Below are 22,500 nucleotides of genomic sequence, written 5' to 3'. Positions count from 1 at the left end.
CACACTCGACGGCGCAGAGACCCCCTATGGAAACAGCCAAGCAGAATATTAGGAAGAAGAGAGCGACTCGTTTATTTCTGTTTATTATTATTATTGTTGTTGTTGTTTTCAATCTCTGATCATCGTCAGGATGGATTGATCTCACCGACGCCTCCGTGTGTGTCTCTCTCTGAGAGTGTGTGTGTGAGTGTGTGTGTGTGAAACAATGACTTTGAGCACAGAGTGTTCGCTTTCATCACTTTAGTTTTGTTGATCTGACTCTCCCCTGTTGTGTTCATGGATGTGTGGATGGAGGATCCTCGGCACAGGCCACACTGGACACTGGAGACTGAAGATGAGCTTATGTGATGCCAGAATGCTCCAATTGTGCGTGTGGAGGCTCACTCGAGCTCAGACTAGTGCACTAGTTAGTATGTAGTGCAGGCTGGAGTTCCCTGCACGCTCGTCTTCCTCCTGTTGGATTCTTCTCATCGTCGTGTCCCCTTGAGTTGTCAAATATTTATTTCCTGTACATCAAGCGGAAAGGGGGCTCCCCTCTGGTGGAATGCGGCAGTATGGGGGTGTTTGAGCGCGGGGTGCAGATGCTCCTGACCACCGTGGGCGCCTTCGCAGCCTTCAGCCTGATGACCATCGCGGTGGGCACCGACTACTGGCTGTACTCGCGCGGCGTCTGCAAGATCAAGAGCACCAACGAGAACGAGACCAGCAAGAAGAACGAGGAGGTCATGACCCACTCCGGCCTGTGGAGGACCTGCTGTCTGGAAGGTAGGAGATCTGCGCTGTACGGGTGCTGTGTTTCTCAACCACGTTCCTGCAGGAGCACCAGCACTGCATGTTTCGGATGTCTCCTCTGTCTGTTGCTGCCATTCTTTCAGTCTGAATCAGTTTGATTAAGGAGACATGGAGAATGTGCAGAGCTGGTGCTCCTCCAGGAGCATGGTTGAGAAACACAGCTGTAGAGAGATATTGTATTATTGACTGAAACTCTTCTGGACTTGACTTAGAGGCGTGTGAAAAAGTTTGTACACCCTGTTGAACTTCATGGTTTTCAGTGTGAGGGTGTACACTCAAAGAACCCAACCGTCAGGATGAAGTGTCATTTACATTTCAATTAAAAAACAACCCAGGGGTTGACTTTGTCCATATTTGACTCAACATTAGTTTACGACATCCCAGCATGTTAGTGTGTGGGTCATGCTCTATGTTTTCTACATTTGAGAGAATTTACATTATTATTGACTGAAATGGGGCGGCACGGTGGCCTCACAGCACTCAGGTCGCTGGTTGGAGTCTCAGCTGGGTCAGTTGGTGTTTCTGTGTGGAGTTTGCATGTTCTCCCTGTGTTGGTGTGGGGTAGGGGAATTGATAAGCTAAACTGGCCGTAATGTATGAGTGTGTGTGTGAATGAGTGTGTATGGGTGTTTCCCAGTTCTGGGTTGCAGCTAAAAGAGCATCAGCGGTGTAAAGCATATGCTGGGATAGTTGGCGGTTCATTCCGCTGTGGTGACCCCTGATAAAGCTAAAGGAAAATGAATAAATTTTTCTATAATTAATTTATAAAAAGTGTTGTGAAAAAGTTTGTACACCCTATTGAACATCATGGTTTTCAGTGTGAGGGTGTACACTTAAAGAACCCAACCGTCAGGATGAACGTGTCATTTACATTTCATTTAAAAAACAACCCAGTGGTTGACTCTGTCCACATTTGACCCAATGGGTTTACTTACTTATTAAGTGAAGTGACTAATCTCTTAATACAGTGTGCTGAATTTTACCACAACATTAAAAATACACTCACAAACGTGCTGGGCTTGGGTTGAGCACTGGGTTAAATGTGCAATTTAAATTTATTCCAAAAAATTAACCCAATGTTGGGTTTTACGACAACCCACCATTGTTTTGTGCATGAGTCAAGCTCCATATATCTGAGAGAAATGTACATTATTATCGACTGAAACTCTTCTAGACTTGAGCTGTGTGAAAAAGTTTGTACCCCCTGTTGATTGTCATGGTTTTTCATATGAAGATGTAGTCATTAAAAGTACACTCACAATAATGCAGCACTGGGTCAAATATGGACAAACACCACCGAGTTAAAAGTGTCATTTAAGTGTAATTTAACTGAGAAAATGTAACCCAATGTTGGCTTTGTCCATATTTGACTCAACTTTAGTTTACGACAACCCAGCATGTTAGTGTGTGGGTCACGCTCTATATTTTATACATTATTTGACATTATTATTGACTGAAATGGGGCGGAACGGTGGCTTAGTGGTCAGCACGGTGGCCTCACAGCACTCAGGTCGCTGGTTGGAGTCTCGGCTGGGTCAGTTGGTGTTTCTGTGTGGAGTTTGCATGTTCTCCCTGTGTTGGTGTGGGGTAGGGGAATTGATGAACTGAATTGGCTGTAGTGTATGAGTGTGTGTCTGTGAATGAGTGTGTATGGGTGTTTCCCAGTTCTGGGTTGCAGCTGAAAGAGCATATGTAAAGCACATGCTGGAATAGTTGGCGGTTCATTCCGCTGTGGTGACCCCTGATAAAGCTGAAGGAAAATGAATGAATATTTCTATAATTAACTTATAAAAAGTTTGTACACCCTATTGAACGTCATGGTTTTTCTTATAGGGACATAACGAAAACTGGTACACTCTAAAAAAAGCCGAACCAATGGGTTCAAAGTGTCATTTAAATTTAATTGAAAAAAATAACCCAGTGTTGGGTTTGTCCAGATTTGACTCAACATTAGGTTTTGTTTAGAGTATGGGTCATGATCTATATTCTGTATATCTGAGAGAAATGGACATTATTATTGACTCAAACTCTTCTAGTCTTGACTTATAGTTGTGTGAAAGAGTTTGTACACCCTTTTGAAACTTATGGTTTTACTTTTGAGGGCTTGATAATTAAAAAGTACAAAATGCAGCGTTGGGTCAAAAATGGACTTAACATTAGTTTACGACAAGCCAGCTTTATGAGTCTCTGGGTCATGCTCTGTACATCATCTGAGAGAAAGTTGCATTATTATTGACTGAAGTCTTCTAGAGCTGACTTGTAGTTGTGTGAAAAAGTTTGTACACCCTGTTGACTTTCATGGTTGTCCTTTTAAGGATGTGATAAAAACAAAATACACTCACAAAAATGCAGCGTTGCATCAAATATGGACTTAACATTAGTTTAGGACAATCCAACACTTTTAGTGTATAATCTACAGTATATTCCAGATCATCAGAGAGAAATTTACATGAATACAGTGAACTTAAAGACTCCGCTACAGCTGTTTCTGACAGCCTCCTCAATCATACGTTCAGCTTCAGTTATCATTAAATTAATGAGGGTGATTTTTCATCTTTTGTGTGTGTTTACGAAGTTAAAGCTGCTGTATGTGAGTGTTTGACTCGTCTACAGCGTAATACAGCATCATGCGTGTGCAGATACTCAGAAACATGCTCAGGGAACATTCTTGTTTATCTGAAACTCAATGCTGAAGTCAGATATTCTGCTGTGAACCTGTGCGTTACCTGCTTTGTTTTGGTCTCTTTAATCCACCCAATGCCAGTTCAGCCAATTATATTTAAGCATCCTGGGTTGCCAGACGGTGGGAAACAGTGTATTTAATTCATTTAGTCAGGAAGACTCTTAAAGCATGCGTCCATGACTAAAACACGACCTCTGGTGGACAGCAGCAGACTCCAAAATGAGATGCAGATTCAGAGTTCCACATGAGGTGCTTATTCTAAATATTGGTAGTGTAAACATTAGCTGAGCAGGTCACATTGTAACCCCGTGTCCTAACAACATGCTGCATGACGAGATGCGCAGTGATGAGCAGTTTGGTTGTTTACAGCAGACGAAACAGGACAGAAATGTAAACACAGCCATTCAGAAGCACAGAATAGAGCACTCACTGCACTCCAGCACAACGCTGAGCTTCATCATCTGATGAACACATATTCAAGCTCTTGAACATGATTAATGTAGATGCTGAATCACTGATATGTGTTGGTTTGCACTAAGTCTCAGTTCTGAAGTTCAGTTTCAGACGCTTTATTTTATTCTCCAGATCTGAGCTGAACTATCTGCTTTCAGTAGTATGGCAATAAATGTGATGTGAAACAGCATTCAGACTCACATGATTAGCATTTAACACCTTAATATGGTAAATATTCCTCCTATCATTTGCTATTTAACAGAACACAGTTTAAATCAGCCTTTAGGCTCGACAGTCAGGCACACTCCTGTTGGTGTCGTCAATCTGGCAACCTGCCCTTGCATGTGTTTTAAACCAGGTGTGCAATACCTAGTTCAACCACTGGGGGTCACACTTACACTCTTCACACTCAATGGATGTAGCGGAAGGGGCGGAGCTTTCGGGTACTGTTGGATTTATTTATTTCGGATTGCGTAAATAAAACTCCTATGAGAGATATTATAGCGCCTCCCAATGGAGAATGTGGTTATACTCACGGCAGGTATTATTTGGTAGTTTGATAATTTATTTCACTAATTTGGCAACCGTCAAACATCATCAGGAAAACGGGCTGAATCGCAGATGAAACTGAAGAGGGGGGTGGTGAGGGGTTGCGCGGGCCTTTGAGGGCCCCTTAAATGTATTGGCCCTTAGAACCATCCTAACTTTCTCCGCCCTAGTGGTGCCCCTGCACACACATACTGTGTAAATATGAGCTTTTATTTTGTAACTGTTTAATTGTCACTTTAATGCTTTGACAGTAAGATTAGAGAATATTAGAACAATATTTGATATAATTTTCATATCAGGCTCTGTTATATCCTTTATCCAAGATGTATGAAAAGGTGAAGCACAAACTGCCCACATAGTGTCATGCATCCAGCAGAATGAACTGTTGAACATTAGATTTCAGCTGTGGGATTAATAACCTGTGTAGTTGTCACTGAACTGGACGTATTGTGTTCTCTGACATCGGACACTCGGGACTGATGAATGACGGATCTGAAGAGTTCATCTTGAAGAACACTGTGTTTAATGTTCAGATCTGATCTAATGAATAATTCATCTGTTTATGTGCACAGTGGAGGCGTAATGTGAACCAGTGCTGTTCAGATTATAGAGGTATTACTGTGCAGACTGACCCAAAGTGAACTCACACACACACACACACACACACACAGTCAGACAGATACATACACAAGGTAAACACACACAGAGACACACTCACTCACACACATAAACACACACTCTTTAACATTTTCTCCATTTTGAATGTTCTGCTATTGGCCATGTGTCTACAGTGTCCACATGGTCATCACCACTGACCTCTGTGACCCCTGAGACAGGTGATGATGGTGCAGTGAGACAGGTGATGATGGTGCAGTGAGACAGGTGATTATGGTGCAGTGAGACAGGTGATGATGGTGCAGTGTGATTATGATGGTGCAGTGAGACAGGTGATGATGGTGCAGTGAAACAGGTTATGATGGTGCAGTGAGACAGGTGATGATGGTGCAGTGAGACAGGTGATGATGGTGCAGTGAGACAGGTGATGAAGGTGCAGTGAGACAGGTTATGATGGTGCAGTGAGACAGGTGATGATGGTGCAGTGAGACAGGTGATGATGGTGCAGTGAGACAGGTGATGAAGGTGCAGTGAGACAGGTGATGATGGTGCAGTGAGACAGGTGATGATGGTGCAGTGAGACAGGTGATGAAGGTGCAGTGAGACAGGTTATGATGGTGCAGTGAGACAGGTGATGATTGTGCAGTGAGACAGGTGATGATGGTGCAGTGAGACAGGTGATGAAGGTGCAGTGAGACAGGTGATGATGGTGCAGTGAGACAGGTGATGATGGAGCAGTGAAACAGGTTATGATGGTGCAGTGAGACAGGTGATGATGGTGCAGTGAGACAGGTGATGATGGTGCAGTGAGACAGGTGATGATAGTGCAGTAAGACAGGTGATGATGGTGCAGTGAGACAGGTGATGATGGTACAGTGAGACAGGTGATGATGGTGCAGTGAGACAGGTGATGATGGTGCAGTGAAACAGGTTATGATGGTGCAGTAAGACAGGTGATGATGGTGCAGTGAGACAGGTGATGATGGTGCAGTGAGACAGGTGATGATGGTGCAGTGAGACAGGTGATGATGGTGCAGTGAGACAGGTGATGATAGTGCAGTAAGACAGGTGATGATGGTGCAGTGAGACAGGTGATGATGGAGCAGTGAAACAGGTTATGATGGTGCAGTGAGACAGGTGATGATGGTGCAGTGAGACAGGTGATGATGATGCAGTGAGAGACAGGTGATGATGGTGCAGTGAGACAGGTGATGATGGTGCAGTGGGACAGGTGATGATGGTGCAGTGAGACAGGTGATGATGATGCAGTGAGAGACAGGTGATGATGGTGCAGTGAGACAGGTGATGATGGTGCAGTGAGACAGGTGATGATGGTGCAGTGACAGGTGATGATAGTGCAGTGACACAGGTGATGATGATGCAGTGAGAGACAGGTGATAATGGTGCAGTGAGACAGGTGATGATGGTGCAGTGAGACAGGTGATGATGGTGCAGTGAGACAGGTGATGATGGTGCAGTGAGACAGGTGATGATGGTGCAGTGGGACAGGTGATGATGGTGCAGTGAGACAGGTGATGATGATGCAGTGAGAGACAGGTGATGATGGTGCAGTGAGACAGGTGATGATGGTGCAGTGTGATGATGATGCAGTGAGACAGTTGATGATGGTGCAGTGAGACAGGTGATGATGGTGCAGTGTGATGATGATGCAGTGTGAGACAGGTGATGATGATGCAGTGAGAGACAGGTGATGATGGTGCAGTGAGACAGGTGATGATGGTGCAGTGTGATGATGATGCAGTGAGAGACAGGTGATGATGATGCAGTGAGAGACAGGTGATGATGGTGCAGTGAAACAGGTTATGATGGTGCAGTGAGACAGGTGATGATGGTGCAGTGAGAGACAGGTGATGATGGTGCAGTGAGACAGGTGATGTTTGCGCAGTGAGACAGGTGATTATGGGGCAGTGACAGGTGATGATAGTGCAGTGAGACAGGTGATGATGGTGCAGGGACAGGTGATGATGGTGCAGTGTGATGATGGTGCAGTGAGAGACAGGTGGTGATGATGCAGTGAAACAGGTGATGATGGTGCAGTGAGACAGGTGATGTTTGTGCAGTGAGACAGGTGATTATGGAGCAGTGACAGGTGATGATGGTGCAGTGAGACAGGTGATGTTTGTGCAGTGAGACAGGTGATTATGGAGCAGTGACAGGTGATGATGGTGCAGGGACAGGTGGTGATGGGGCAGTGACAGGTTATGATGGTGCAATGTGATGATGGTGCAGTGAGACAGGTGATGATGGTGCAGTGTGATGATGGTGCAGTGAGAGACAGGTGATGATGGTGCAGTGAGACAGGTGATGATGGTGCAGTGAGACTGGTGATGATGGTGCAGTGAGACTGGTGATGATGGTGCAGTGAGACAGGTGATGATGGTGCAGTGAGACAGGTGATGATGGTGCAGTGTGATGATGGTGCAGTGAGAGACAGGTGATGATGGTGCAGTGAGACAGGTGATGATGGTGCAGTGAGACTGGTGATGATGGTGCAGTGAGACTGGTGATGATGGTGCAGTGAGACAGGTGATGATGGTGCAGTGTGATGATGGTGCAGTGAGACAGGTGATGATGGTGCAGTGTGATGATGGTGCAGTGAGAGACAGGTGATGATGGTGCAGTGAGACAGGTGATGATGGTGCAGTGTGATGATGGTGCAGTGAGAGACAGGTGATGATGGTGCAGTGTGATGATGGTGCAGTGAGAGACAGGTGATGATGGTGCAGTGAGACAGGTGATGATGGTGCAGTGTGATGATGGTGCAGTGTGATGATGGTGCAGTGAGACAGGTGATGATGGTGCAGTGAGAGACAGGTGATGATGGTGCAGTGAGACAGGTGATGATGGTGCAGTGAGACAGGTGATGAGTATTACTATGTCAATTAATTTTCAAATGGGATTCATTTTCAGAGGCTGTATATTTGACTGTGTGTGATAAAAAATTAAGTAAATATTGGGCTTTAAGGTGACAGTGTAGCTGTAGGAGACAGACAGACAGACAGACAGACAGGCAGGCAGACAGACAGACAGACAGACAGACAGACAGACAGAGGAATTGAGATGTTTTCCGCTCCACTGAGAACATTTCACACCCGCTGAAAGGTGACAACAGTTCACAACATAACACACACACATACACACACACACACACACAGCAGGGCTAGCTTGTGTGTGATTCCTTACATATGCTGGGAATGCTGACAGTGTGTTTGTAGAGCAGAGGATGAAGATGAAGATGATGATAATGATGTCGTCATAGCAACTGAATACTAACATGAGCAAAACATGCTGCTTTATCCTACAGATATCAGTGTTGTGTGTGTGTGTGTGTGTGTGTGTGTGTGTGTGTGTGTGTGTGTGTGTGTGTGTGTGTGTGTGTGATCTCAGAGATCATTGCAATAAGAGTAAGACATGCTCCTAATCACTTACACACACACACACACACACACACTTGCAGTCTCTCACGTGTGGGGAACAGTGAATTATGTAAGGCAGTTACGCAACATACATGCGTAGAGCAGCAGAAAGCAGAGCGAGAGTCTGTTCAGAGCAGCGCATTCATCCTACAGGGCAAGACAGGTCATGTGACGGGGTCAGGGGTCAGAGGTCACAAACCAACATCAGCAGCGGCAGCATCTATAATCTGAGGCTGGAGGGGTCATGCTATTGATCAGAATGATCTTATTATCACATGACCTTCCAGAAACCACTCTGATTTGATGATCAAGGCATATTCATCATTATTATTATTATTATGACAGTAACAGAGTCAACATTCTCCATCATGTCATGCTTTAGCTCCAGATGCTGACCTCACAGCAGACTCTACATGCTGCAGTAATGAATAATGACAATTAGCCTTGATTAATTTGATGATGACTGAAGCGGGATGTATGACTGAGGAGGCGGAGGCTGTCAGATGCAGCTGTATTGGACTCTTTAAGTTCATATTTTCAATACAAAATGTCTTTAAATGCACACTGCAGCATCTGTGTTCCATTAACTCTAGTTTGGGCTGTAGGTTTTTGATCAGTAATTGAAGGTTTGTGTGTTTCAGGCTTCACAGATTAATAAAAGCTGAAAGAGCACACGTGAATTGATCTTGTGTCTCATTATACGTGTCTTTGGTGTCTTTCATCAGTTTAATCCTGCTTCCCTGATGAATAAATCCATTAATTTCCTAATAAGCGCAGACGAGACTCGGTGATGTCATTCAGAATACTTTACGAGGTCACCATGGAGCCGTTCTCCATCATTTATGTTTCCATGGTAACAGTGTCTTCTTTGATCTCAGGATTATGGATAGTTTCTTTCTTTCAGACAACATGATGACGTTATAATCTCGCATGGACAGAGAGGGTGAAATGTGCACACCATAAGACATTATTGTGTTTATTCTATTAATATCAATATAATCCATATTCTATTTTTATATTTAAAATGCTTTGGCAGCACTGTAAAAGACATGCCAATAAAGCAATTAAACTGAAAAATAGATAGATTTAGACTCTCTAGGATTTATTATTTATTTTATTTTATTTGATGTATTTTATTTTACTATTATTTTTATTTATTTTATTTATTTAGCATTTTATTTTATTATTATTTTGTTACTTCATTTCATTTTATTTTTGTTTAATTTTATTATATTAATTTTAGTTTAATTTATTTTAATTTACTTTATTTTATGAAAGTAAATGTATTTTTTTACTTTGTTTGCATTTTATATATATATATATATATATATATATATATATATATATATATATATATATATATATATATATATATATATATATATATATATATATATAGCTATTTTATTAGTTTTTATTTTATTTGATTGATTTTGCATTTAATTTTATTATTATTTTGTTATTTTATTGAATTTAATTTTTGGTTTAATTGTATTTAAAATTATTCTATTTGACTTTATTTTGTTTTATATTATATTATATTATATTATATATTTTTATCCTTTTTTATTTTGTATTTTATCATATTTTTTATTTTATTTTATTTATTTTGCATTTTATTTTATTATTTTTTGTAAATTTTATTTTATACATTTTTATTTTATTGTAGTTTATTTTAAAAGTAAATTTATTTTTTACTTTGTTTGCATTTTATTATATATATATATATATTTTTATTTTGCATTTAATTTAATTTTATTGTTATTTTGTTTAGTTTATTTAATTTAATTTCTTTTTATTATTTTTGTTTTATTTTATTCCCACTAAAACTTTTTTCTGTTTCATTATTTGTTTATTAATCATATTTGTCTTTTTTCTTATTTGTGTGTTTTTGTGTTTGTTTGTTATATTTATACACGTTAAGTAATAACTTTATGAAATTATTCAAGTTGTGCCAATAAAGCTTATAAGAAATGAAAATAATGGAGAGAATTCACCAGTGAAAACTGTTTACTAATGTCTCTTTCTCTCTCTCTCTCTCTCTCTCTTTCTCTCTCTCTCTCTCTCTCTCTCAGGTAATTTTAAAGGCATGTGCAAACAGATCGATCACTTTCCTGAAGATGCAGACTATGAAGCAGATGCATCAGAGTATTTTTTACGTAAGTCAAGTGTGTGTGTGTGTGTGTGTGTGTGTGTGTGTGTGTGTGTGTGTGTGTGTGTGTGTGTGTGTGTGTGCGGTTTTCTGCTCAGAGCTGCTGCTGCTCTTTAAAGTGTTTAATTAGGTCACTTATTTCTATAAATATTTCAGTGCAGTTTAAATGGGTCAAAACTCTGAATGGCCTGAACTCATCCTCCTCTCCTCATCATGCTCACACTGCACAATGCTGGAATATTCAGCACACACACACACACATATATACAAATGCATGTGTGTGTGCGTGTGTGCGTATATGTGTGTGTGTCAATTTGTGTAGGCATGTGAATTTGTGTATGCATGTATGTGTGTGTATGTCTGTGTTTGAGTGTGTATAATTTGTGTGTGTGTGTGTGTGTTTGTATAAATGTGTGCATTTACGTGTGCATATGTGCGTGTGAATTTGTGTATGCATGTGTGTTTGTGTTTAAGTGTGTATAATTTATGTGTGTGTGTGTAAATGTGTGTGCATATGTGTGTGCATGTGTGTGCATATGTGTGTTTGTGTGTGTCTGTGTTCGAGTATGTATGATTTATGTGTTTGTGTGTATATATGTGCGTGTGAATTCGTGTATGTGTGTTTTTGTGAGTGTGTGAGTGTGTGCGCGACTGTGTGTGTGTAATTTTGTTTATGCATTTGTAACTGTGTTTGTATGGGTTTGTGTTTGTTTGATTTATGTGTGTGTGTGTGTGTGATGGCTAGAGTAGTGCAGATGGAGCAGGACATGTGTTTCTGGCATCAGCAGTTTCTCACACACACACACACGCGCAAACTGCAGATCTGGAGAGTTTCAGAATCGGAGATGTGGATGTGTGTCAATCAGACGCGCAGATCAAGGTCACCGCTGCGCTCTGTGTGTGTGTGTGGGTCCGTGTGCAGTGTTTGAGTGTGCGCAGGTACTCGTATGTGTGTGTCTGTAAGATGCATGTGCCTCTGTGTTGTATTTGTGTTTGTGCATCAGTGTGTGCGATAAAGAGAGTGTGCAAGTGTGTGTGTGCAAGTGAAAGTGTGTATGTAAGTGTGTGTGTGTGTGTGTGTGTGTGTAAGAGTAACCCACTGGTCCTACTGGACCCATCCTGTTCTGAGCTGGGATTGAACCGGCGACCTTCTGCATGGGAATCAGTTGCTCTAACAAGGAGGCTTAAGACCAAGGCCTCCTGCGCCTGTCGCTAGAGCATATTTTGAGGAAGGAGGAGTGAGATTTACCTGCACAGTACTTCACTAGCTTGCCTCCGTTACACTCGCCATCCTAAACCTCACTCCTATCCCAGACGAGCCCCCACATATACCCTACAAGCCCTACTGCACCCATCCCGTCCTGAGCTGGGATCGAACCCACAATTCTTTGTACGCACCTTTACAGGTCAGAGGAGTGAGGCGCTAGCTGCCCTCCGTTACACAAGTGTACAAGTGTTTATGTGGTGTGTGTGATCTTGGTACAAACAAATGTCCCCACAGGTATAGCAATACCAGTAAAGTTTAGACCTTCTTTTGGTCTTTATGAGGGAAACGGCTTATAAATCAGACAGAATCAAATAGCAGATGTAAAACTGCAGCCTTGTTTCCTGTGAGGTTTACACACAACATGAAAACCCAATATCAGTGTGTGTGTGTGTGTGTGCAGGAGCGGTCCGGGCCTCCAGTATTTTCCCCATCCTCAGTGTGATCCTGCTCTTCATGGGTGGTCTGTGTGTCGCCGCCAGCGAGTTCTACAAGTCTCGACACAACATCATCCTCAGCGCAGGGATCTTCTTCGTTTCTGCAGGTGAGCGACTCCGTGTGTTCCTGCACAGCTTTATAACACACTCAGATTTAGCAACGTCCAATCAGGCATTCAGGGAGGAGCTATCAGGCATTTGGGGAGGAGTTATCAGGCATTTGGGGAGGAGTTATCAGGCATTTAGGGAGGAGCTATCGACATTTGGGGTGGGGCTATCAGGCATTTAGGGAGGAGCTATCAGGCATTTAGGGAGGAGCTTTTAGGCATTTGGGGAGAAGCTATCAGGTATTTAGGGAAGAGTTGTGAGTCATTTATGAAGGAGTTATTAGGCATTTGGGGAGGAGCTGACAGTCATTTAGGGAGGAGCTGTCAGTCATTTAAGGAAAAGCTGTCAGTCATTGAGGGAGGAGCTATCAGGCATTTGGGGTGGAGCTATCAGGCATTTGGGGAGGAGCTATCAGGCATTTGGGGAGGAGCTGTCAGTCATTTAGAGAGGAACTATCAGGCATTTGAGGAGGAGCTATCAGGCGTTTGGGGAGGAGCTATCAGGCTTTTGGGAGGAGCTATCAGGCATTTGGGGAGGAACTGTCAGTCATTTAGGGAGGAGCTATCAGGCATTTGGGGAGGAACTATCAGGCATTTGGGGAGGAGCTATCGGTCATTTGGGGAGGAGCTGTCAGTCATTTAGAGAGGAACTATCAGGCATTTGGGGAGGAGCTATCAGGCTTTTGGGGAGGAGCTATCAGACATTTGGGGAGGAACTATCAGTCATTTAAGGAGGAGCTGTTAGTCATTGAGCGAGGAGCTGTCAGTCATTTAGAGAGGATCTATCAGTCATTTGGGGAGGAGCTGTCAGGCATTTAGGGCGGAGCTATGAGTCATTAGGGCTGTGATGCATTATGCGGAAGTGATGATCTGTTTTGGACGTGTATATTAAGTTTATATCTTGTAAATTCAAAGTTTGTGACTGTTTTGAATCACACCAGCTCTCAGATATAACCTATTGAAACTAATGTAAAAACTATTTTAACTCCTCGTGACCTTTACACCGTGTGTGTGTGTGTGTGTGTGTGTGCACAGGTCTGAGCAACATCATCGGGATAATTGTCTACATATCAGCCAACGCCGGCGACCCGTCCAAGAGCGACTCCAAAAAGAACAGCTACTCGTATGGCTGGAGCTTTTACTTCGGCGCTCTGTCCTTCATCATGGCCGAGATGGTGGGCGTTCTGGCCGTGCACATGTTTATCGACCGCCACCGGGAGTTACGTGTGGCGCAGGCGCGAGTGCGAGGAGCGGATTATCTACAGGGAGCGGCCATCACTCGAATTCCCAGCTATCGATATCGTTATCGGCGCAGCTCGCGATCCTCCAGCCGCTCCACGGATCCTTCACACTCGCGGGACACCTCGCCTGTCGGCCTGAAGGGATTCGCCGCATTACCGTCTACCGATATTTCCATGTACACGTTGAGTCGCGGCGGCGGAGATACGTTGAAAACTCCGCACGGCACACCACCGATGTACAACTCCGACAGAGAGGCCGAATTCCTACAGGTGCACAACTGCATCCCGAAAGACTCGAAAGACCGCCGCACCACTCCTGTATGAGCGCCCCCTGCAGGACTCTCAATAAACACTGATGGTGACCAGTTTACATGTCGAATCCAAAAAAAAAAAAAAGAATTGCATGATTTTCTTATCTTCCGTAAAAAAATGAACAATTCGGAGCCGATGAGGTGGACGCCGAGAGCTCTCGAAGTGTCTTTTTATTTATGATCATTTCATTTCGTCGCACATTGATACTGTGAACGTGACGGCAGGGAAGAGGACAAACCGTCCGACAAAAAAAAACAAACAGCCGCGATTTCTATATGTCATAATTAACGTACTACTGATACATGAGTATATATAAACATATGAAGATACATACATCTGTTAATAAGCCACACGAGCAGACTTCTTGAGTCAAGAAGACGAGAAACAAAAGAGCAAATCAGAAGTCAATAAAGTCATCATGGGTAACACCAGTGCGTGGATTTATTTCTGTTGGTTAATGATCCTGAATTGAATTAGTCTCCAGATTACGCTACATTTATCTAGAGCTGAACGAACCATGTCTATGTCAGACTGCCCTCAGATCAGCGTCACGATGGAGATGTGCAGCATGAAGATTAAACCAGCACCCTCTGCTGGCCGTCACAGGAACTGTGTGTGTAAGTGTGTACATGCTTTTATATCCCAGTGGGGACTTGATATTGAATGCATTCACACTCGAGGAGACTTTTTTTGGCACAAATGCTCCTGAATCAGGCAGAATGAAGGAGTGTGAAGATGTAAAGTGCAGTGTGTGTGCGCACGCGTGTGTGTGTGTGTGTGTTTGTTTAATCATCACACTGAAGGCATTTTTTTTTATTTATAGAAAGCTTTATTTGATTGAGAACAGACATGCTCATATGTACACAGATGATGATGATGATGATGATGATGAAGATGGCGCTGGTGTCAGATGAGGCTCAGTATGCTGTTCTTCTGCTCCTGATAGAGGGAGTGAAACGCTGCAGCCAGACTGAGGAACGGAGCTTCATAGTGGCCAATCTCCTTCTGCACACACACACACAGACAAATGCATAAACACAAACACACACACACACACACACACACACAAAACAAGCATAAATAAAAACAAACAACAGACAAACACACACACACATACATGAAAACACATGCATACACACAAACACACACAAATACACACAAAAACATGCATACACATATCACACAAACACACACAAACAAACACATGCATACACACAAACACGCACACAGATGGATACAGACATGCATACACACCAGCACACACACACACACGTATACATGCAAACACATTCATACACACAAACATCTATACGCACACAAAAACAAGCATAACAACAAACACACACACACACACACATATACATACACAAAAACAAAAACATGCATACACACATCCAACACATGCATAAAAATGCATACACACACACGCATAAACACACACACACACACACACACACACACAGCATTTAAAGCCACTCTGCATTGCTGATGATGATGATGATGATGAAGGTGTGTGTGTGACCCACCGCACTCGTCTCGTGATACTGCAGTGTGTGTGTCTGAGCGAAGGCTTGAGCTGCAGCCGCGTCCACCTCACGCCTGGAGGTCAGGTCACACTTATTGCCCACCAGTACACCTGCACACACACACACACACACACACACACGAATGTGCGCACACACACTGTAAGATTGGAAGATGAGGAATATTGTGTTCTCTGTGTGTATGTGTGTGTGTGTGTGTGTGTGTGTGTGTGATAGACCTGTACCTGGTGTGTGTAGTCCGTGACTGTGTGTTTGGACTCTGTCGATCCAGCGGCTGCAGTTGTTGAAGGAAGCTTCACTGGTGATGTCAAACACCACACACACAACTGACGGCTGACTCCACTGACACACACACACACACACACACACACATCATGAGACACATACCGCAGGTCATGTGTGTGTGTGTGTGTGTTTGATGTGTTTTAAAACTCACCACATTCTCACAGGCGTCTGAAAACAGCTCCCGTCCAGCAGAATCATAGATGAACAACTCCTAACACACACACACACGCACGCACGCGCGCTTATTAATCAACTGATTGATCTGTAAGCAGGTATGGTGTGTGTGTGTGTGTGTGTTCATACCACAGAGTCACTGGTGTCTGGGATAGGGACTGTTTTCTCCAGTAACTCCACGCCAACATTCTGTAAAACACACACACACACACATACGCACGCATGCACACACACACACACACACACACGTGATATATTACGTTACCATTTATAATTGATGAAGCTATTATTTAAACCCCACTGTGTGTTGTGTATTGTTGTGTGTGTCTGTTGTTTTATGTGTGCCGTCTATGTGTGTATCATTGTGTGTGTTTTGTGTATTGATATGTTGGTGTGTGTTGTGTTCTTTGTGTGTTGCTTTGTGTGTGTTTTTGTGTATTGATGTGTGTGTGTGTGTGTTGTTTTGTGTGTATTGATGTGTGTGTGTTGTTTTGTGTGTATTGTTGTGCGCGTTTTTGTGTATTGATGTATGTGTGTTGTGTTGTTTTGTTTGTGTTGTTTTGTGTGTGTGTTGTTGTGTTTGTTTTGTGTATTGATGTGTTGGTGTGTGTGTGTGTGTTTTTGTTTGTGTGTTGTTTTGTGTTTTTGTGTATTGCTGTGTTGGTGTGTGTGTGTTTGTGTGTGTGTGTGTGTTGTGTTGTTTTGTGTATGTCTGTGTTGTGTATTGTTGTGTATCTGTAGTTTTGTGTGTGTATTTTTTGTGCACTAGCTTGGTGTGTCTAATTCTCTCTCTCTGTGTGTGTGTGTGTGTGTGTGTGTGTGTGTGTGTGTGTGTGTGTGTGTTGTTTTGTTGTGTGTGTCTGTGAGTGTGTAGTCTGTGTGTTGTGTATTGTCGTGTGTGTTGTGTTCACCATAGTGTAGTTCTTCTGATACACAGCTCCATCACTGCAAAACATCTGACACAGTGTGCTCTTGCCTACAGCAGCGTCTCCTACACACACACACACACACACACACACACACAGAATAAGTTCACGCACTCTTGATAACACGTGATGTTCATTGCGTATATAATCTGCATAACACACTTACCCACAACCACACACCGCGCTCTGAGTTTCACCATGAAGCTGAATATTGATTACTGTTGGATTAAATATGGAGGTAACAGTGTGTGTCTACGTGTGTGTGTTATTACAGATTTAATGCATCTGCGTTATTCCTCCGTCAAGGCAACCCGAACCTACAGCGTCGCTTAGCAACTGAAATAAAGCACTGCTATTGGTCGAGCCGCTCTACGCTACTGATTCTTGCAATGCGATTGGCTGGACGGCCTGACGCAGAGCTGTACGTCACTCTGACGTTGACGCAACTGTTGTTTTATGTATGCACCGCTAGAGGCCGCGCTTATATCTTCATTCACCCTTAATCATTTATATAAAAGGCCGTGGGCGAGCTCATATATATATATATATATATATATATATATATATATATATATATATATATATATATATATATATATCTCACTGTTTAATTCAGCAGAGTGAACAGGCAGAGCAAGCGTCACTGTATTTATTCAATCCAATTACACAAACATGACGTGCTGTATGTGTGATCAGCTCCTGCCTGCTCACTGACAATAATCATCATTCTGGGCTATTTTAGGAGTTTATATAAGTATATATCTTTAATAGTTTACACTTATCATTACTTTTTTGCATGCCTACTTTGTTAAATAATTATTATGATATGCATTAAAGGCGACGCAGTGGTGAAGTAGGTAGTGCTGTCACCTCACAGCAAGAAGGTCACTGGTTCAAGCCTCAGCGGGGTCAGTTAGTGTTTCTCTGTGGAGTTTGCATGTTCTCCCTGCATTTGCGTGGGTTTCCGCCATATACTCCAGTTTCCCACAAAGTCCAAACCAATGACTGCAACGCCTGGGTGATTCTTGCTACTCAGAACACCCTAGCAACCAACTAGCAATACCTTAGCAACCACTCAGAACACCTTCGCAACCCCTTAGTAACCCCTCAGAACACCATAGCAATGGCCTAGCAATACTTCAGTAACCACTCAGAACACACTAGCAACAACCTAGCAACACCTTAACAACCGCCAAGCAACCACTCAGAACACCCTAGCAATGGCTTAGCAACTACTCAGAACACCACATTTAAACACCCAAGCACACCTTAGCAACCCACTTATCAGCCTACTTGTATCAACTCTTTTAAACGTCTTTATTTTAAACCGTTAAACTAGGCTACTTCAAACGTTCAGATTAACTTTCTCAAGCCGCCATGAAGTTGGTCTACGAACTTTACTTTTCTAGTGTCAAGTTGTTGTACATTAACTAGCTATATATATATTCAATAAAATAAAAACATGTAGATGTTTGTTCACTCACTGAATCGACTCTGAACTGACTCAATTCTGAATCTCGGAGCATGCACGCACGAAGAGAGAGAGAGAGAGAGAGAGACATCTGTGTGAGTGTGAGTGTGTGCGTCTGTGTGTGTGTGTTTGACGGGATGCAGCAGCAGAGCATCGGATCCTTTGAGCTTCTCACTTTCATCCAGCAGCCGCACACCGGCCTCCGGATCCTGTGCTGGGTACAGTAGCGGTCAACATCTCTCTCTCTCTCTCTCTCTCTCTCTCTCTCTCTCTCTCTCTGTGTGTGTGAGGTTCTGCACATGCTCAGAGAAGAACTCATCTTTTAGTATACTGTTTCCTATTCAGTTGTGTTGGTAAATGTAGTTGAAAATCTGTAAATAATCAGATTAGTTGAGGTATTCATAGTGTAGTGTGCTTAACAGCACTAGTGTTTATTATACATGTCGACATGTTCATTTGACAGCAGTTGGTTTGAGTGAGAAAGAAGAAGTGAGTTCTGCTTCATCTTTAACACCTGTGTGTCTCTATTTTCAGCTAGAGGACCAACTCTTACAGTTTCACATGGTTATGCTGTTCTTAAGTTTTCCCCTCATCTCGTACACTTTTATTACCCTTTGACATGCGCTATATGAAAAAGATATTTTCTGGAATCAATAGTGTTCCTGACACCACTGACTTTGAGATTGTTCAGTTGAGTTTTTGTTTTAAATACATAATCACACACACACACACACACACACGCACATATATACATATATTACAGAACAGTTATTTTATTTCAGTCATTTTTTAAGTTTTGTTTACTTTTAGTGTTTCATTTATTATTTTAGTCATTTTCATTTTATTTCAGTCACCGAGAATGTTTTAACCAGTAGTTTTAGTCTTCAGTTGTAAGTCTTATTGCCGGTTCACACTGCGATTTTTAATGATCCTAATTGATAGTAGCATGTCAGACTGCACAAACATGTCTCCCATGTCACACTGTAAGATCTCAGCTGTTAGAATGTCAGACTGAACGACAATGAAGACGCACCAAGCATGGAGGAAAATGCCCCTGGAGTTCGCCATCATCCACCCGTGACATTTTCACTATCCTGCGTTCTGAAATATTTCCTCACAGCAAACTTAAACAATCTGTAGCGGCAAGTTTGCACACAGCGTGTCTCAACAATAAAACTAGGATGAAGAAAACTGTTTTAAGTTTTAGTTTTAAGCCTCGAGTCGTAGTCTTTAGTTTAAGTATTTTGTTTTAAGTCTTAGATATTAAGTATTAAGTTTAGTCTTTAGTTTAAGACTTAGTTTTAAATCTGAGTCTTTAGTTTTAAGTCTTAGTCTTTAGTTGTTAGTCTTAGTCTTTAGTTTTAAGTCTTAAATATTAAGTATTAAGTCTTAGTCTTTGGTTTAAGACTTAGTTTTAAGTCTTGGTCTTTAGTTTTAAGTCTTAGTCCTTAGTTGTAAGTCTTAGTCTTTAGTTTTAAGTCTTAGTCTTTAGTTGTAAGTCTTAGTCTTTAGTTTTAAGTCTTAGTCTTTAGTTTTCAGTCTTAGATATTAAGTATTAAGTCTTAGTCTTTAGTTTAAGACTTAGTTTTAAGTCTTAGTTTTTAGTTTTAAGTCTTAGTCTTTAGTTGTAAGTCTTAGTCTTTAGTTTTAAGTATTAGATATTAAGTATTAAGTCTTAGTCTTTAGTTTAAGAATTAGTTTTAAGTCTTAGTCTTTAGTTTTAAGTCTTAGTCTTTATTTGTAAGTCTTAGTCTTTAGTTTTAAGTCTTAGTCTTTAGTTTTCAGTCTTAGATATTAAGTATTAAGTCTTAGTCTTTAGTTTAAGACTTAGTTTTAAGTCTTAGTCTTTAGTTTTAAGTCTTCGTCTTTAGTTGTAAGTCTTAGTCTTTAGTTTTAAGTATTAGATATTAAGTATTAAGTCTTAGTCTTTAGTTTAAGAATTAGTTTTAAGTCTTAGTCTTTAGTTGTAAGTCTTAGTCTTTAGTTGTAAGTCTTACTCTTAAGTCTTTTATTTCAGTCACTAAAATAACCTTGCTCAGAAGTACACAAATGTGACTAATAATGATTTGGTTGTCCTCAGTTGTTTTCTCTGGTGATTTTGGGATGTATCGCTAACGAAGGCCAAATCAACAGGCCTGACGAGGTCCAGAAGTTTTGCATCTTCAACCGCAACCAGAACGCCTGTAATTATGCGCTGGGCATGGCCTCGCTGGCCTTCATCTGCTGCCTGCTGTTTCTGGCTATAGACGTGCATTTCCCACAGATCAACAGCATCAAGCACCGCAAGAAAGTCGTGCTGGCTGATGTGGGGACGTCAGGTACAGAAAAGCTCTGACGCTGGTCACTGGTTTATTTAGACTTCAAGTATATGTGTTTATGTGTGTGTGTGTGTGTGTGTGTGTGTGTGTGTATGGACACAAACAGTACTGCAGTTTACCATGGAGTCTGAAGTATACACTGTATGTGTTTATGTGTGTTTTTTCTGAAATGTGTGTTTCTGCAGCGTTCTGGTCATTCGTCTGGTTCGTGGGCTTCTGTTTTTTGGCCAATCAGTGGCAGGTGTCAAAGGTGGAGGATGACCCGCTGCGTTCAGGTGGAGACGCTGCTCGTGCCGCCATCACCTTCTGCTTCTTTTCCATCTTCAGCTGGGTGTGTATGGAGAACAAACAACATATAAATATTGACATCTTTGCTGTCTGTAGAGTGTGTGTTTGTGTTTGAGCTGAGAACAGCACACAGATAATGCTCTCCAGCTCTCTGAAACTGACCCTTTTAGAGGCTTTGATCCTAATTGTGGCATTTTGGTGACTGTCGCTTTAAATGCAAATGAGATTGTGCTCATTTCAGAAGAGGTCGGAGCTTTGGTTTGTATTTACATAATGTTAGTGTACTCACTATGCATAAATATTGTATATATATATATATATATATAAATAAAAATATATAAAATACAAAACCTGAATATTTACAAATATTTATTTATAATTTGTATCAGATACAAATATTTAATTTCTGAATATAAATAGACATTCTCTGAAATATACAGTATATATATAATGTTTTCTACCATATGTGATGTGTGTTTTCAGGCCGTCCTGACGCATGTCTCTCTGCTGAGGCTGAGGAGCGTGTGTTTCCAAGAGGAGTATGAGCAGCTCTGCACGCAGCAGCACACACACACACACACTCCCTCGCATTGTGTGTGAGCATGAAGAAGCTCTTATAGAAGGAGTTATTTTTGCATAATAGATAAAGTTACAGATTATATTTTAATATATTTCACATTTGATTATTGGATTTCTATACCTGAGCTAGGCTATGCAAGACATTTGGTGAAAGTGTATCGCAATACAAATATTGCAGGAAAGCAAAATCTCACAATATCATCTATTTTTTTTCCTGGAGACCGTTCATGTTTTTATACAGTCTACGATTTATACACATCACCACTTTTTTACTCTTCTGATTGACAGAACTGGGTCAAACTCTGATTATATACGTGTTTGTGTCAATATGCTGTATGTAATGTACAAATAAAGGTTGTATGTTGACGATATATGTCTTTTAAATGAAAGTGAATCGTTTTGCAACTGTATTTGATGTGTCTGATTGTGCTTATTATACGTTAATGTTGATTAAAAGTGAAAACAGACGCAGCAGGCTGATCTCCGTGAAGACTAGCACTGATCTCCAACTCATGCGCCTGTCTGAAGCGGGCTCGCGCATGCGTGCAGATGAGCTATAGTTCTGAATGACACTCTCTTCCGCTCAACATGGCGGCGCAGCGAAGGAGTCTGATGCAAAGCGTAAGAAAGTCATTTTTTCCTGAGTATCTGCTTGAGTTGTTTACTTGTTTATTTCAGGACTGGCTGTATAGTTTACACCACATCTGAACGAGTAAGTGAATGTCCGGTTTGAGAGAGATTTGTCTGTGTTAAGCTGCCCGAGCCCGTATTTACCCTGTTTACCACAGTGTGCTCAGCATTAATGCAGCATCGCTACAGTGCTCAGGCGAGTTTACCGTCAGAACTAATGCTCTGGTGTCATACACAACATGC

The 22,500-nt window shown here is 41.8% G+C and overlaps 4 protein-coding genes across 6 annotated transcripts in view; 3 read left to right on the top strand and 1 right to left on the bottom strand.

Moving 5' to 3' along the window:
- The window catches only part of cacng2b (calcium voltage-gated channel auxiliary subunit gamma 2b), a 15,068-nt gene extending 600 nt beyond the window's left edge, over positions 1–14,468 (top strand). The window contains 4 exon segments of one of the 2 annotated variants that reach the window (NM_001199730.3): positions 1–765; positions 10,605–10,688; positions 12,349–12,489; positions 13,525–14,468. The exon segment at positions 1–765 is cut by the window's left edge and continues 600 nt beyond it. In NM_001199730.3, the coding sequence (NP_001186659.1) occupies positions 555–765; positions 10,605–10,688; positions 12,349–12,489; positions 13,525–14,054 (966 nt within the window). In that variant the 5' untranslated portion in view covers positions 1–554 and the 3' untranslated portion in view covers positions 14,055–14,468. 2 annotated transcript variants of the gene reach the window in all.
- A 389-nt stretch (positions 14,469–14,857) lies between these two features.
- Positions 14,858–17,258, bottom strand: ift27 (intraflagellar transport 27 homolog (Chlamydomonas)). The gene is given in 7 exon segments (NM_001008588.1): positions 14,858–15,047; positions 15,569–15,678; positions 15,811–15,928; positions 16,023–16,082; positions 16,175–16,234; positions 16,957–17,036; positions 17,138–17,258. Coding segments are annotated over 7 exon segments (561 nt in total). The 5' UTR covers positions 17,172–17,258; the 3' UTR covers positions 14,858–14,948.
- Positions 17,259–18,469: 1,211 nt separating this feature from the next.
- On the top strand, positions 18,470–22,037 carry syngr1b (synaptogyrin 1b). The gene is made up of 4 exons (XM_087256321.1): positions 18,470–18,660; positions 20,523–20,760; positions 20,946–21,091; positions 21,532–22,037. The coding sequence occupies exons 1-4, from the start codon at positions 18,496–18,498 to the stop codon at positions 21,646–21,648; spliced, it is 666 nt and encodes a 221-aa protein (XP_087112447.1). The 5' UTR covers positions 18,470–18,495; the 3' UTR covers positions 21,649–22,037.
- A 154-nt stretch (positions 22,038–22,191) lies between these two features.
- The window catches only part of tab1 (TGF-beta activated kinase 1/MAP3K7 binding protein 1), an 8,993-nt gene continuing 8,684 nt past the window's right edge, over positions 22,192–22,500 (top strand). For both annotated transcript variants that reach the window (XM_087256317.1, XM_087256316.1), the window contains exon 1: positions 22,192–22,248. In XM_087256317.1, the coding sequence (XP_087112443.1) occupies positions 22,216–22,248 (33 nt within the window). In that variant the 5' untranslated portion in view covers positions 22,192–22,215. The remainder of the gene's footprint in view (positions 22,249–22,500) is intronic.

The sequence above is a fragment of the Danio rerio genome, chromosome 6, assembly GCF_052040795.2.
Source record: "Danio rerio strain M-AB ecotype USA chromosome 6, GRCz13ab, whole genome shotgun sequence".
Classification (NCBI taxonomy): Eukaryota; Metazoa; Chordata; class Actinopteri; order Cypriniformes; family Danionidae; genus Danio; species Danio rerio.
This window is presented reverse-complemented; position numbering and strand designations above follow the sequence as displayed.

Coding starts and splice junctions, on each gene's coding strand:
- syngr1b (XM_087256321.1), top strand. CDS start 18,496: ATGCACGCACGAAGAGAGAGAGAGAGAGAGAGAGACATCTGTGTGAGT. Junction 18,661..20,522: donor GCCTCCGGATCCTGTGCTGG/GTACAGTAGCGG, acceptor GGTTGTCCTCAG/TTGTTTTCTCTGGTGATTTT. Junction 21,092..21,531: donor TCTTTTCCATCTTCAGCTGG/GTGTGTATGGAG, acceptor GTGTGTTTTCAG/GCCGTCCTGACGCATGTCTC.